The 16,468-nt window shown below is 44.1% G+C and overlaps 2 protein-coding genes across 2 annotated transcripts in view; one reads left to right on the top strand and one right to left on the bottom strand.

Moving 5' to 3' along the window:
- The window catches only part of LOC135367118 (hemicentin-1-like), a 134,903-nt gene extending 123,350 nt beyond the window's left edge, over nucleotides 1–11,553 (top strand). Inside the window, exons 4-11 of the mRNA XM_064600234.1 lie at nucleotides 246–449; nucleotides 940–1,236; nucleotides 2,193–2,477; nucleotides 5,104–5,391; nucleotides 6,523–6,825; nucleotides 7,639–7,767; nucleotides 8,846–9,255; nucleotides 11,248–11,553. Coding sequence (XP_064456304.1) covers nucleotides 246–449; nucleotides 940–1,236; nucleotides 2,193–2,477; nucleotides 5,104–5,391; nucleotides 6,523–6,825; nucleotides 7,639–7,767; nucleotides 8,846–8,997 — 1,658 coding nt within the window. The 3' untranslated portion in view covers nucleotides 8,998–9,255; nucleotides 11,248–11,553. The remainder of the gene's footprint in view (nucleotides 1–245; nucleotides 450–939; nucleotides 1,237–2,192; nucleotides 2,478–5,103; nucleotides 5,392–6,522; nucleotides 6,826–7,638; nucleotides 7,768–8,845; nucleotides 9,256–11,247) is intronic.
- LOC135367121 (neprilysin-1-like) overlaps nucleotides 1–16,468 on the bottom strand; it is a 288,929-nt gene that overhangs the window by 57,933 nt on the left and 214,528 nt on the right. The window lies entirely within an intron of this gene.

Genomic DNA, 16,468 nt, shown 5'->3' with positions numbered 1-16,468 from the left:
CGCAGAATAGCGAGCTACGTGTGCGTGAAGACATCATTTTTTTTCTGATATATCGAATTATATCGTACATATGGAAGATTTCGCATTTATGGAACAAACTGTATTCTCTAGAGAATCATAGGCGCCTTAGCTGAGGCCTGAGTTTTCCAAAACTAATTAGTCAGCGAGCTTCCGATACAATCTGGCAATCTCACGGTTGTCTGATTCTTTTGAGTGAGACAATACAATGGCTTACATGAAAACAGGTAAGCCTAAGCCGACGCTGGTGTGGACGGGAATATCCGACGGAATGCTGGCCGAGGTGCGACCATCTTCTGAGGCCCAACTGACGACGTCGACGCTTCTCATCCACTCACTACGAAGGGAGGACCTGAGAACTAAATTGACCTGCTCGGCTTCTAACAATATTTCATCGCCGGCATCAACGTCTGTCACGCTGAACCTCAACCGTGAGTGACGTTCACGCAGCGCTGGAAGTTTGTGTAATACATATGCAGCTGTCGTTGCCCAGCAATTGGCACTTGATATTGGCATTTCTAAGAGCCTTTAATGGTAAACGAGCAGTGCACGATGTCATGAACAGCAATATGAACGGAGTCCCCGTTTTTCATTTTTCCTCTGGTTCCAATGAAGAGCAAGCGCACGAAACGTTAACCTTAGTTTTAACCACTTTTCCGTTTTTTTTTTTTTGCCCTCAAGCTGTTCCTCCCCCTTTTTTTTTGTACCTTAGTCCTTTCGTTTCGTGCGCCCGGCACCTCCTCAACTCTTCCCCATTCAAATGCAGGGCAACCTAACTCTACTCACAGCTCGCACGCACAACTACCCATCCTGCCCGAAAGCCCACATACTAGCTCCAGTCGATATATTTCGCTGCATGAAGGAGGGGAAAAAATTGATGAGTGCTTATTCTAATGTTTCCCGTCTCCCCCCTGATTGCAGTCCGACCAATCGCGGTGAAGATTCGTCGCGGTGATACGCCAATATCCGCGGGCCTTCCAGCGGAGATTGTGTGCGAAGTATGGGGTTCCAGGCCTCCTCCGCTGGTCACCTGGTGGAACGGACTGCAGCAGCTGAACCACACGTTCGTGTACGTGTCCACGGACGGCAACGTGACCACGAGCGTCGTCTCCTTCACACCGACGAGCGACGACCACGGCTCCAACCTCGCCTGTCGAGCGAAAAACCCCGCCATGGTTGAGAGCGTTGAGGAAGATACGTGGACCATGGACGTTCAATGTCAGTGTGCTCGTATACGAGTATCGAGTTGGTTCAGTGTCTGGCTTGCCGGGGAGTTGTTTACGAACAGTTTTTAGCGAATGAGTTATATAGACATGCTTGTGTCATGAAACTCTATGTGGTTTCTTTTTTATTATTATTAATTGAATGTTGCGAAGGTGTACGTGCTTGAAACTGGTGGCCGTATACGCTAATAACATCATAAAGATCTGCTTCAAGTAGTACAACGAGGATGAATTAATGCTCCTCTTAGCGGGTGAATATATTGGCGACATAATTTAGAAGAGAAGATCGCTTCTTCCCTTTTATCTACCTCCTTCCACTCGATGTTTTTCATTTCCTTGTTATATTTATTCTTATTTTTTTCTGATTAGCTAATCTAGGATAGGGGACTGGGTCCGACCCTGTTGCGTCTTACGTACTCACTCTTTACTTGTTCCCATCATCATCGTCATCATCGGAGAGAAAACTCTTTGCCTCGAAAACTACACTTCGACAACAAAAGCGCAATTTTCAGTCACAGCAATGCACATTTTATTCATTTTACTAATTAACTTGACTAATTTAGTTTACTTTATTTTACTAATTTACTAACTAGCTAACTATTTATTTATTTTTTCTTGTGCACGCTATTTACACCGAAGTTTGTTGTTGCCAAATTTATTAGGAAACTATTAAACACGTTTGCGTAGAACATCAATTCATTAACTAGGCATAAGGGAAGGACAAGCCAGCTTAATCAACGTAAGTGAGGTCCATACTACGTCAAAGATATCTGAGTGATCCTAGACTAGACGGAATGAAATGCCTCCATCCATAACTCCCTTTCACAATCTCTCTCATCGCGCACGACTTACCGTAAAACAGTCCCAGACAGCTTTACGACACTTTACCATCCAAGCTCAACTCATCCGCTTGTTTCTCTCCAATAATCCTTCCATCTGTTCCGACGACAGACAAGCCAAAGATATCCCTGCAACTGGGCACCAAGCTGGACATTGAGAACATTCAAGAAAACAACGACGTGTACTTAGACTGCCAAGTAGACGCCTACCCGCCCGTCGACGAGGTCAACTGGCAACTGGACGGCAAGGACTTACTGGCCTCCGACAACGTCATCATCAGCAAAAACTTTCTCATCATCCAGAAAGTCCAGACCCATCATTCAGGCTTCTACGCGTGTAGTGCCGAAAACTCCGAAGGACGGACTCAAGGAGAAAGGCTCCAGCTCCGGGTTCAGCGTAAGTGCTGCTACATCACCTTGTATATCTTGCGTCCGTTGTTCGGGTTTATCGCCCGTGTTCAACGGTAGACGGCACGATCTTAACCGCTGTTTTCGTCAGCAACCCTCCCGTACTTGTAGCGGGAAAATTTTTACGGGAATATTCACTCGGAACTGGATGGTAGTTCCACTGAATCATCTCGCAGAACACTTTCAGTTGGTAGAATGGGAAGAGTCGTCATAAAAGTGTTTTACATCGCGAGCCGGGTTTATGGCCTACTGTAGTAACGAGCGCGGCGCAGTCATGCATCGCGCTGCTCTGTACGTTTATGTACCGAGCCGTACCAAGTGTGTACCCCTGTGTTACGGATATATCGGCGGTATACGCACCGATATTGATATGTTCACATTTATTGCGCTAGAAAGTGTAGTGATGTGACGCAATGCGGGTGACGGGGTCTGTCGGTAAAGGGTTCGATTTTAGTCGAGACCTGTCGCGTTGCAGTATACTATAGGGTGAAATGTCATTTGAGCGTGACCTTATTTCATGTTGAAGATAACACTTATTCATGCTCGCCATGCTGAACGTAAACTCGAGGCCGTTCGGCATAAAGAACGCTATATTGTTCAACTTTTGGGCTGCTGAGACCGTTACCCTGTTACGTGTGCTTTCCCTTCGAGCATGCCTCAAGCACTGTGTTTGTCTCTTGATGATGCATGAAGCACTGCATGCAGCCTTTCTGCCTTCCTGCACATAAAAAGAAAAAACGCTAGCAGTGCCTTATCTGAATGGAACATTGCACTCAAACGCGTCCCTTCTCTCTCTTCTTTTTTTTTTTTTCTTCTTCTTCTTCTTCTTTGTACGCATTCGACGGTTTCGTGTTGCACAAGTTAAAGAAAATCCGCTTGCGATTTGCACCCGATGCAACTGATTGACCTATTAAAGCCAAATAGCGCTGTCGTCTGATTTGCTTTCATATGACCTTTTCACATGTTTGACTATTCTTTCACCCTCTGCTTTCTTCTCGCACTTTTCTTGTTGATCATTTTATTTCCATGCAAGAGTGCATTGTCCAGCGTTACTGTTGTTTTAACGACACATCGAAACAAAATAGTGAAGCAGACGTAAGCGTTCAATATGATTGCGAATTGACGTGTTCCATTCAAGAAGTAGTCAATACCACTAATGTTTCGGTTTGCGCTGTTGCTATTGGCCTCCGTTACTATTCCTGGAACACTTACTACGAAAAACGAGCATGTACGACATTGCAATTCGCCAAGTGTCCCCGCCTGCCTCATCTTCGTTGTGAACAGATCTGTGTTTTTGTTGTCCGTGTGATCCCCGGTTTCAATCTAGATTGTTCTCGAAATAGATCTGTAAGGTAGACCTCAGAACAGCGATATTGGACTGTGTCCTGCAACCAATTTTGCGCGCCGTTGTTCTTGTGGGACTAGAAGGGACATAGCATGTTGACAGGTTGCATCGGTATCCAGTGGAGACGTTAGAGGAACTGGTTTGTGTGAGTATATTGATAATGGTGCGCTTTCGTTGTTTTCCCCAAGTGCAAGGCTTATCTACCAGGGTAGCGGAGTTGCCATTCCGGTGTTGGAATGATTCCGGAATTATTCCAAGATTTATCAGAGCCCGGAATGGAATTGGAATGGAATTGGAATGGAATGGGAATGGAAGTAGGCAGTTTTTCGCAGGAATGGAATTGGAATGGAATGGTCTGGGCGCCCGGGTGGCCCATTCCAGGAGTGGGAATTGGCCATACCTTTTCATTCCGAGGAATTGAAAGGAATTGAATTATCACAAATCTCCATTCCTCGGAATGGAATTGAAATGGAATTGGTGGCCCCATTCCGCAACCCTGTTATCTACCATCTGTCTCGTACTTTAGATGTTGAAGATACCCCAAGAATATTACATGCCACAGTTAAACGGTACCTATATCACTACGTGTACTATGGATGGAAAAGAAAGTCACACAGTAGAATAACTTCACTGTGAATGCATATTTTTTCGCCAGGCATAGTTAATGTGAAGCAATCTCTGCTGCATATAACGTTTAACGTGGAAATTACTGATTGATTTATTAATTGACTGGGAAAGAAAAACGTGGAAGTGCGAGTCCCGACGAAGTCGAGACAGGCTACTCCAATACGCGTAAATAGAAGAGAGGAAGGAAGGAAGGTGAAGAAGAAGAGAAAGTAGATGAACAACGCAAAAAGCAATAAATGCAACAGAGGTCAACTAATAGGTGCGTCCGGTTAATGATACCATGTATCAAAGGTCCATAGACCAATTACAACGATGCCCCTCAATGCACAGCTCACAATGTGCCCTGCCCTTAGGACTGTGGCCGCTTGATACAAACCCTGCTTTTGGCACCACAGATAGGTTTAGGTCAGCGGGATACAGACACATTGACATGAATACATAATGCCATGGCTGAGTTCTACATGGCGCAGCCTGAGAAGTTATGTTTCTAACGCTTTACGCGAAAGCTCCGTTGAGGTCGTCATGGGTGCCGACGTTATGAATGACGTGGAACATGATACAAAAATGCGAAATACATGTTCGAATATATCCACAAACAAAATAATTACCCAGTCAATGATAACCATGCGGTGCCTCGTTGCAGATGCTCCTTTGTGCAAGGAGAACCAGAGCATCGTGTACGCAGCCTCTCGCCATCAAGAGGTGGAAGTTCACTGCGAGGTGGAGGCGGATCCAACAGACGTCACGTTCCAGTGGAGTTTCAACAGTACTATTCAAAATAGGCCTATCGAAAGCTTCACCAGCCAAGGAACGCGAAGCATCGCGCGTTACATACCACATAGTCACACCGAGTACGGGACTCTGCTCTGCACGGCAGCGAACCGCATCGGAAAGCAGAAGCAACCATGCCTGTTTCATGTTGTGCAAGCTGGTAACTATATGATCTCTTCATTGTTCTATAAGGAACATGGGCTGTTAACGGTTGTCGTTGTGATATCTCCATGAGGGTGCTAGCGTGTACATCTGTGAAAGTACTCGCACAATGGGGCCAGTGGGCGGTACGTGGAAGGAAATGCTGTTATTATCTAAGTACACAAGTAACTACTCAGATTACATTTTCCTTTTAATTGACACAATAACGACGTAGATGTTTTGCGTGCAAACTATCGTTAGAAGAATGTCAAACTGCTAAAAATATGTGCAATCTATGTAATCTTATGTACACCTATCAGGCAAAATTCGACTGAAAAAATTGGTTGTGATCATTTACACTATTTACATAATATGAAACCCTTGTTAGAAAACGAGGTTCCTCAGAGCAACACGCCCATATTTCACGCATTATACCGATTAGAGCGAACATATGAACAGCTTATCTTATGAACAGCCTGTGAACTCCAGTCGTGCAATCTCATTCTTCAGTGCCCCACTCTCACCCTCAACGCATTAACGTCATGGTTTCCTTTTAAAGTGATCCATCTCATCATTCCTTCACCGTTTGTTAGTTGTTTTTTTTTGTCATCTTCGTCTTTAATATACCCCATCCTTCTTTCACCCTTTGTTAGTTTATCCTTTTTATGTCCTAATTCTTTTCTTTTTATTTATGTTATTCTTCCTTCATTTATTTTCTTTCTTTGCGGAATAGCAAGCCGACGTCCCGTTTGGCCGACCTTTCTCCCGTTCTCTCTTTTTTTTTTTCGTCTGATAAATACATCCCCCCCTCCCATTACATCACTGACGCAGGAATTCCTGCTCCCCTAGCGAAAAGACGCGGAATGCTTGCTATCATTAAATGACCTAATTTGTAGCACTCTTGATAGTTGGGGTAGAGGAAGACACAACACGATGACTGCGACTGTCGCAGTCATCGTGCTGAGTCTTCCTCTATGTGTGTCCCTGTCTCTTTGCTGCATAACATCTACGATGACCTAATTTGAACGAAACACGTATGTTGCGTGAAAAACGTGAAATCAGGTAACGAGGACTAGGAGTTATTCAGTTCGCGTTCACATTTACGCGCGACAAATGCGTAATGGTCCTTCTTGTATTCTTGCTCTTGGAGGACCTCCTGGACCTGTTGAGAACTGCTCGATAACCAACCAGACGGAAGGATCATTACACTTGGAATGCCAAGCCGGATCGGACGGACACCTTCCGGCTCATTTCCAGCTATCCGTTCACGATGTGACGACGGTGGCCCTTATCCTCAACATGACATCCGATAAGCCAGACTTCTGGGTGCGCGACCTAAAACCCGGCGTGGAATACTTTCTCGTCGTCTGGGCAGTGAATGAACGCGGGAGGAGCCCGGAGCTCACAATCCTCCCTCCCATTATGCCACTTGTAGGGAAGCTCACAAAGTCGGGTAAGGAGTGAGATGTGTCGCGGATGATCGATTACGTGAAGCATGCTACGCTCTTTGAAAAGAGGGAGTAAGTTTAGTTCTTTTTGGAACTATATGCCTTACTGCAACCATTAGTTTATTTATAGGAACTAAATGGACGGAACCACTAAGAATTTGGAGAGTGGTTGCAAGGGTGTATTTGCATTGCCGGGGAGTATATTTCAGGCGAGGGGACTATAATGGGGAGTAACTGTAATCTAGGGGAGTAGAAGCTGTAATTACTCCCTATAATCTGTACTTTTTTTAGAGTGTTCGCAGGAGGGTCTAGAGGCGAATTTGTTTTTCTTTTCTTTTTTTTCACCGTCGCGTTGTTCCCGTCTCATTGCCTGTCGTTAGAAAGCAAATGATTTTAATGGTAATGAGTCGGCGTTTAATGGCACATGAGATACTAGGAAATGAAAAGAAAGACCCTGAGAAGTACTTTTATGCGACTAAAGGGGACGAAATTGCAATGTGATCTTCCTTAGGTGAGCGGGCTTGTTGGTGCGGCCTAAACAGCTACGTATACACTGTTAGACTGACCTTGTGCGAGTCGAAAACCCGACCACAGCTTTCTTCAGCGCACATGAGCGTTCCACAACGACGTAAACAACGATTGTTGTTGGTCCAGAAGAGACAGCACCTCCGTTAACACTTCCTACTTTGGCGCAAACTCTTGCGTACACAGTCACAATATACGAGATGACATCATTTTGAAACTCATATATGTACTATATAGAGCGTAAGGATGCCATTCTGTTCTCATTCGATTTTTACGTCTCCTCCTTTGCACAGGAAACACGGTCAGAATATCCTCTAACGCTCTGCTTATCGCCGTCATCTCGTCAGTAGTTGTTCTCTGCCTCCTCCCCATTTTTGTTCTGGTGGCAGTCAAGCTGAAGAACAAGCGTTTCTTCGTCAAAGGTATATTTCTTCCATTTAATACGCTCCCATATTGCCTTTCATGCTACCTTGAAACACCGCCTAGAGACGATTTCTAACAAAGCCTGGCGGAACAACCTTTCTTCGCTGTTTTCGAAATGTTTCGTCTCAACTCTCCATCTTGAACGCAGCTCCCTTCGGATTCACAGAACACTGCGTATGATTCCCTTGAGTGTCGCCATTCAGTTCGAAAGCCATTTTAGTTCTGGATTCAATTCCCCGTTGCAATGGAAACCGCAGCTCGGTTGGCGTTGGGTCTTCTTGTAGCTTTTATATATGAATCTTTGATGAAAAAAAAAATATATATATAGTATGAATTTCTGGTGCATGTAGCAATGGTAGAACGTTTATCCAGTTCGTTGCGATGGTGTCTTCGTTAAGTTAAGCATATTGATTGAATTTAAGTTCAGTGCTAAAATAGCAAGCTAAGCTCTAAAACACGTTTCAGTGCCTTAAACGTTCTATACATTCATATAACTATGTTGTCCGGTTCTTGTGTCTTACACAGCAACATGTTGTTTTCCATGACTACATTCCAATATTTATGTCGTGAAATATCTTGTACACAATTTATTGCCGTGTAAAAGCCGTGTCCGGAGCAAAAGACATTCATCGTCCAGACAGACATCGTGACTTAAATCCTTTTTCTTTTTTCTTCTTTTTCTTTTTTTTTTCACATCACATTCATCACATTCACAAGCAGCCGTGCCACGGCGCGTACTTAAGGAAGGACGCAATACAGAACAGTGACCTCCCTCTTGGAACTAATCCATTAATCTAAAACGCGTTTTGACCATAAAGGGCGACGAACATGTACGACAAAATGAGGTGGGGAACAACAAAGTCACGTGGGGAACAAGTTCATTGACTTCGGAAACGAACTGAAAAGCGCTCGTGAGCCACAGCCACGAATGCATTGGGGCTGTCCCTCACTCCAAAACAACGTCGATAGACCTCATGTAAGACAAACACCGTCTTGTCTACAATTACAATCCCCAAGCACACACACACACGACCTATTCGTTCTATCGTGCATGACCTCTTACTTTGCTCCCCGCAGAACGCGAGCAGAAAAAAGAGACCGTAGAAGAGGACGAGTGCCCTTCGACCACAGCAGCGAGTCCCGAAGAGGCGACACAGCTGCAGGTCTCCTCCATCTACCCGAAGGAAGACAACCAGCTGTGGATTGTGAAAAAGAGCACGGGACTATGAAACTGTGTGCGCGATGGACCGACAAGACGATCTCCTCGTTTACAAAGGATACTGTGATACTGCACAAATGTCCACCAACTATCATCGCGGCTAAGCAGGATCATCACTGTGTGTGCTGTGTTGGGTGAAGTCATTGTGATGGACTCGTAGACTTTCTCTGCTGCTCAACAGCCCGATGCCGGTCCCTTCCGGTTACACAGGCGTAATGCCGACAGCTCAACGGGTGTTCTTTCCTTCTGGCTACGTGCCGCCAATACTGTGAGCATCGCGTCACGTTCCTTCTTTAATTTGCTTGGCTGCTTAGCGTACTTTTGCCAGACAGAGAGAGTGAGTGTTTACAATGGAGAGTCTTCCTACTGCGGACGCACCTTGTTTGTGTACGTCAGGGAATAGCGGGTGCAGACTGAACACGTGCCGAACATGGTTTTTGTGTTTAGCGCGTGCGCAGTGAGCACGCGCTATTTTCTTGCGTACGCCGTAACTAAACCTCTCAAATAAGGATTTTCAATATTATATTTTGCCCTGCTTTTACGTAGCCTCTCTTTTGTTCAGAAACTGTTCTCATCTGACAGTCTTACTCTCAGAAACCTCACGGAGATTCGGAAACGCATCCGCTTGAACGGTACGCAATGTGCCAGGAAAAATGCATATCGACAACATTCGATGGGAGTATCGTAATCCCGCGCGAAATCGGAAATTATCAAATGAACGCAAAAAACAAGAAATTGTTGGCGGTTTTTGCAATAGTCTATCCATCTGTCAAATTACTGCGACAACGAAGAATTCTGGGGGCCGATCTCTTCTGTAAGAGAGGCAATGTGGCAAGTGTTGATATTGAACACAAAACCGTCAACGCCGAGTAGTACACCACCATCTCCCCACAGTAAGCGCTAAAAAATCGTGGGCAGCGGCCTAAAATCCGCAACGCAGAACATCCCGCATTAACAAACGTCGACGTACATCGCGAACAACACGTACATCCACAGAAGTGGAAATAGAATATTTAATTCATTCATTCATTCAACGAAATTATCACCGCGCTTCAGACAAGTGATGTTCCACACAGGTTTGGAGTAGAACTGTTGTCCCTTTGAGACTTTTTTTTTCTTTCTCCTCCGGTTAAAAGTTGCCTGGGCGGAAGAAAAGTCGAAGCCCCGAGGGAGCCGTAAGAGTCCGCGAATTTCCTGCGAAAGAGCACTGAGGAAGAAGAGTGACAGGACTGTTTTAGGCAATGGTTCCCCATTGACGTATTGAGTGTGAGGAAACGTATTTCAGAAGAAATACATTCAGAATACATTTTCCGGTCATTTCGCGCATTTCCAAACTTTCCTGACGAGTCTTATGTCCACATCATCATCATCATCCCTTCATCTATGTTGCTGTTGTTGTTGTTGTGCCAAGCGTTGGTCCTCGAGGAGAAATACCGCGCTGTCTTGCCTTTGCTTGCATGAAAGAAACCCGGCGACGCAGCGTCATGCGTGTACTCCATTTAGAAATTGATGTTCAGTCTATCTACACCCAAAACCCTCACAGCATATCGTAAGTCTCCCTTTCTAATATAATAACCGAGTTTCTTTATGTTGCTCGGAGCTCGTCCTACTAACTCTTCGAGTAACCTTGCAAGTCCAAGTCAGGAAACAGTCGAAACGATGCATGATGTAAAACCCCGAGAACTAGGGAACACGAAGGGACAGGCACAAACACGAAGTCTCAAACACAGCTGAAAATTTTACTTCACAACCAAGAAATATATACACAACAGGGGGAAAAGAAACAACAAGATGAGGACAAAAAATGGGTCAGTTCGGGAGAAAGAGCAGTCTGTTCAAGGCCGAACCGAGGATTACGGATGGGTTGCTGGCACATATGCATCATCTTCACCAGCTCGCTTGCTTCCTAGACATTTTTTCATAGTCGAAACGAATTTGGTAGCAGTTTTATTGAATGCTATGCTCGGACGTCGCAACACCCTAAATAATGCGAGCCGTGAGGAATTGATTCGCGCAGTTAATTCACATATAATCATTGTAAAATTAGAGCTGCTTAAATAAATGTCTCAGCACTTTAGTCGACCTGATTGACTATGAAACTCGAAAACGGCCGATAAAACTACCCAGTATGAACTTAAATCAGAGAGTATGCTCTGCAGTGGCTGACACAACAGCGGTAATGACACTGAAATTTAAAGCATCATCCCCACATGAAAGGGCATCTTATAATTGTAACTGCACTCTTTTTGTTTCATTTCAGAGTGGCACTTCGGAATGCGGACAAGATGGAATATATGTGTATAAAAAATGACGCTTGCAGCTGTGGTGGTTCTTTGAGAGTACTATTTTTCTATCTCCGGTGACTGATTGTACATAAGAGATGTTGCTATAAACACGTGGGACTCCTGTTTAAAAAAAATACTTTCCAAGGTTGTTTCGAGCTCAGAATATTATCATCAGTTGGCAAGTTTCAGAAGGATCACCATGAAAGTGTAACCTCTCCACAACACGTGCCATATTTCTATGTTTCTAAAAGTTGACAATAAAGAAATTTCTTTTTTCATTACTTCCGATGACGAGTGATCTTACTGTTTGCGACGTATCTTAAATGTGGTTCCAAGAGTACCTCCCTTCCGGGAATACCTACTACGTATACTTGAATAATTGATTTAGGTTTCCTCGCCGGTTCCTGCGCATGTCAATTTATTTATTTCTTCATTATTATTTCAATTTCAACCATTTTTCATTTTCTTCGACCAGACCAAAGTAGTAAAGTAGAAGCATTCGTAATGTTTTTTTTAGAGTAAAATGACGAAAGAAAGTAATTTGACGAAAATTTGAAATCCTGCCATCCGTCAGTTTGGCACCGCAACGGAATCGTAACCCGTGACAAGGAAAGAGGGCGACAAGGACAACACGTTCTCAACAGGACAACTTGCCCTTTTCGTCCCAGTCTCGGCTTACGACTCCGTTGCCACGTATACCAGCCCATCTGCGCCCTTCCACCGTTAGAGTGACATTGACTTCACTGTCTTTCTCCTAACAATAACAGTAACCTGAACGCAAAAGCGACCAACAGGATTCTGTAAGCTATCTGTAATAGCTGGATCTACATTTTTGGAACCACAATCTTCAATTGCTTTTCAATCCAACTCACAAAATCACCAGCACTGAAGCCGTGAGGACTCAGAATGTTCACCACCGTTCATTTTATACCTCGTCATGGAAGCGGCTGAAGCAAAAAAGAAGAAGACAGAACTACGATGAATTGCATGTCCACGAACAATAAAGTACAGGTAAGCGTGCCCGGGATAATTATCGCTGGGACATTCTGGGAGAATTTCAAACTGCATGCAATAAACGGAGGCGACATGCCATGAGTGCGAGATGAACTAAAGTACACGGACGTGACATGCCATGAGTGCGAGATGAACTAAAGTACACGGAGGTGACATGCCATGTCTGCGAGATGAACTAAAGTACACGGAGGTGGCATGCTATGAGTGCGAGATGAACTAAAGTACACAAAGGTGACATGCCATGAGTGCGAGATGAACTAAAGTACACGGAGGTGACATGCCATGAGTGCGAGATGAACTAAAGCACACGGAGGCGACATGCCATGAGTGCGATGAACTAAAGTACACGGAGGTGACATGCCATGAGTGCGAGATGAACTAAAGTACACGGAGGTGACATGCCATGAGTGCGAGATGAACTAAAGTACACGGAGGCGACATGCCATGAGTGCGAGATGAACTAAAGTACACGGAGGCGACATGCCATGTGTGCGAGATGAACTAAAGTACACGGAGGTGACATGCCATGAGTGCGAGATGAACTAAAGTACACGGAGGTGACATGTCATGAGTGCGAGATGAACTAAAGTACACGGAGGTGACATGCCATGAGTGCGAGATGAACTAACGTACACGGAGGTGACATGCCATGAGTGCGAGATGAACTAAAGTACACGGAGGTGACATGCCATGAGTGCGAAATGAACTAAAGTACACGGAGTACAAGCTACACCAGTGCTGCCTATACGAAATATAAGGACTTGCATGGTGTTAAGTAGGAACAAAATACCCCGTAAAGAACGATAGTGTTTTATTGTCAGCACCTAATAAAATAAGAACTTCTCATTTATTGGTTTCCTATCACGCTTATGCCTTCTTACAACGGTCGTTCTAATTGACCGCTAAAAATCTGTCTCGATTATTCGCTCCTATGAGTTTCTGAAGGTGTCCGCACCATCACGATTTTTCGCACCTTTTATCACGATTACACGAAAAGGACATTTTTGATAAGTGGACAAATACGGACAAAGGACGTGTCCTTTTTGTGACCTCCGCTGTTCCAAACGGTATTTGCCGTTGAATACCACAGCAGTTTTCAAACCGGATTCTGTGGGCTTGGGATGTGAAGTGCTTTACATGGAGCGGATAACACGCTTTATTGCATTATTATTTGTTGCTTTTTCTTTTTACTTTCTATTGCCTCTCAAGCACTATTGCGTAATTTCAACCGCGTACGTTTCCTACCATGCGCTTTTGTGAAATTCTGAGACCCCATCTCGACAATCATGAGCTCATAAAGATCTCTAATATCATGAAAAGATCGGGCTAAGAAATTTCATCTCGAGCACTGCATGTCACTTGTTATTCTATCTAAAGACCATTTTCTGCTGCATAAGGCGCTGCAACATTCTGCTTACCCAACAATAAGGCAACGCCATTAATGTTTCGAGCCAAAGGGGCGTATACACGCATAAGAACGCTGTAATATTTGAAGGTTTTCTAAAAAAAAAAGTATCAAACACCAGTTCGGACATATGTTGACAACACGCTCGCACCGGTATATAAACCACGTCACGCCGCCACTCCCAACACCATTAGCAGCGAGCACTGCCACGCCAGAGCACAGCCTAGCGGCAAACATCACCTCCATAGTAAACGTTCTCGCGCGCTTTTCCCTCTGCCTGTTATGGCTTCCCTATAGAGAATGCGGACGCTAAAAGCATTTGTCCATCAGTAACGCATGTTATTGACAGAGCTCGCCAACATCGTTACTTCGGGCTCCTCTCTAACGATTTGGCCGTGGTTTGCGGTGGTATAGGCAGGGCGTTGCTTATCATACGTTAAAAGCGATAATTTACCAATATCAGTTTTTAACCATTTTCGTTGCTTATCAAATGTGCTAATAAGCAAAGCCTTGCTGCGAGGCAGCCGAAAAGACAAGTACACTTTCGCCATATCCTTTCAACGCCATTCTTCCCGTTTGTTTTCCCATTTTGTTTGTTTGTCCTCCTTTTTCTTTTTCTTTTTTCTTTCTTTCCTGGGAATAGCAAGCCGCCATAGCGCAGGCTAACCTTTACTTCCTATTTTTTATATATAATAAACATATTCCTCCCCCCCCCCTCTTCCGCATGATTAGATTTGTGGGTCGCGCGAGGAATGCAATAAATCTGCGTGTATGATTTCACGTACAAATCTTCATCAGTGCACGGTACGTTGACTTTGCTTTTTTTTCTTTTTTGTGGCATATACAGGGTGTCCCAAAAAATGTGTCATTGGATTATAATAAAAAAAAAACTACACCACCTAGAATCATGCGGTCAACGGCATTTGTTCTTACTAGGTTTTTGCCACCTCCTGATGTGAATATCATGTAACGTAAGTTTATTTATGTAAATTTTGCGAAATAAACTTTGAAATTTGCCAAGTAAAGGTCACTTTTTTACCCCACCAATGTGAAGAGCGTGCCACATTTACTCAAATTCATGCTAATTGACAGTGATATTCCGGAGCTATCTCATCGGAAAATATAGCCGAATATCATGCTCTTCGGAGCATTCCGAGCATAGCGCACGACGCCATTTTTGAGCGCAGTCGCTGTCAAGACCGATGAAAGGAGGTTGCAAAGCCAGCGCACAGAGTGATAGTAGAAAAAGTAACAGTTCCTGAAATTGGGAAAGGGAAGGCATGATCCCAGCGGAAGCGGGATGCTGTAAGCCATGCCTGTGTCATCTATTTCTAGTATTCCGGTCTGGGCCGGGTTTCCAACCTCCTTTCGTCGGACTGACAACGATTGCGCTGAAAAATTCGTCGCGCGCTAGCAGGGTTGAAAAAAAATCCGGATATTTTTAAAATATCCTCTCCAGTAGGCTTTTTTTTTGGATAAAACCCGGATATTTTTGGAGAATATAGAAATGTGACACAGAGTAAAAACAAATGTGTTTTGCTGTTCTTGATTTCGAGTGACCTCTCATAATTTCGGTTTATGAAACTGCCTGTCCCAGTAACATTGAATGAGGCTTCATAGTTTTCCGAAAGGTAGAGTCCCATGCACGCGTGTGTGAATGGTGTAGATGCTAGACGCCTGGATTAGCTGTCGTACTTCAGCTACAATGCCTCCAGGAAGCAGAAGAAAGCCTCTCCCTGAATGGGCAGAAGTAGGAGAAAACGGGGAGAAAAGATAAATCTGAAAAGTTCGAAAAGTCAAGTTAAAAAGTTAGAAGTTAATGTTGCGCGTACCTGGGCTTCTTCTAAACAGCCAACACTACAATAAAGTAAAGCGGGAGTTTTAATAATAATATTAATAATAATAGTAATAATAATTGGGGGTTTACGTCGCGCAGCGGGAGTTTTCCGTGTGACGCTGAATTAAGATGGCCTTTTACATCGCAACTGGACAACACCTCTAAAAAATCCAGATTAAATGGTGTGGATAAAATCCAAAAAAATCCACCGGATAAAATCCAAGTGGATTAAATCCGAACAATCCTGATGATGTTCGGATATGTTTTCCGATGGGATAGCTCCTCAATATTCCTGTCAACTGCACTGAATTTGAATAATTTCGTCGAAGCATTATCGGTTGCACACGTAGATTATTTTTTTTAGGTAGTTCGTTTACTTTTAATTTACGTAGAAGGAAGATTTATTTGACGCAATAAACACTGCAACGCACACGCATACACCCCTAGCGCCACACACGCACGTGAGAACACACACGAACAAGTATATACAGATGAACAACGATAGCATGCACACAGGAATGGCAATGATAAAATATATCTACACAGTGAGGAGATCAGTCAGTCAGTCAGTCAGTCAGTTATGGTGGCGCTCTGATTAGGGATACGTGGCCGCCCTGCACACAAACTGAAGGGTGGTGCCGCCATCGACGCCGGAACAACAGAATGCACGCTACTTAATACGTTTTTTTTTTTTAAATCTCAATTAGACAAAAATAGTCTTAAACAAATATGCTGGACTGGCAGTAAAAATACGTTGTCAATCTTGACGCGTGCGAGAGAGTTGTCGCGTGGTTTGTGAGGTCAGGCACTTTGCGGGGCGTTTGCAAATACGCAGATACTGTCGCCAGCATCTTTTGAGTTCAGCATCGTGTTTGCCTCTTTTTCTTTATTTGCGATATCCGTAAGAGCTACACGGACCGCGATTATTACAATACGTACA

The sequence above is a fragment of the Ornithodoros turicata genome, chromosome 8 (genome assembly GCF_037126465.1).
Source record: "Ornithodoros turicata isolate Travis chromosome 8, ASM3712646v1, whole genome shotgun sequence".
Lineage (NCBI taxonomy): Eukaryota > Metazoa > Arthropoda > Arachnida > Ixodida > Argasidae > Ornithodoros > Ornithodoros turicata.
The sequence above is the reverse complement of the archived record's forward strand: the minus strand, read 5'-3'. Positions and strand labels throughout refer to the sequence as shown.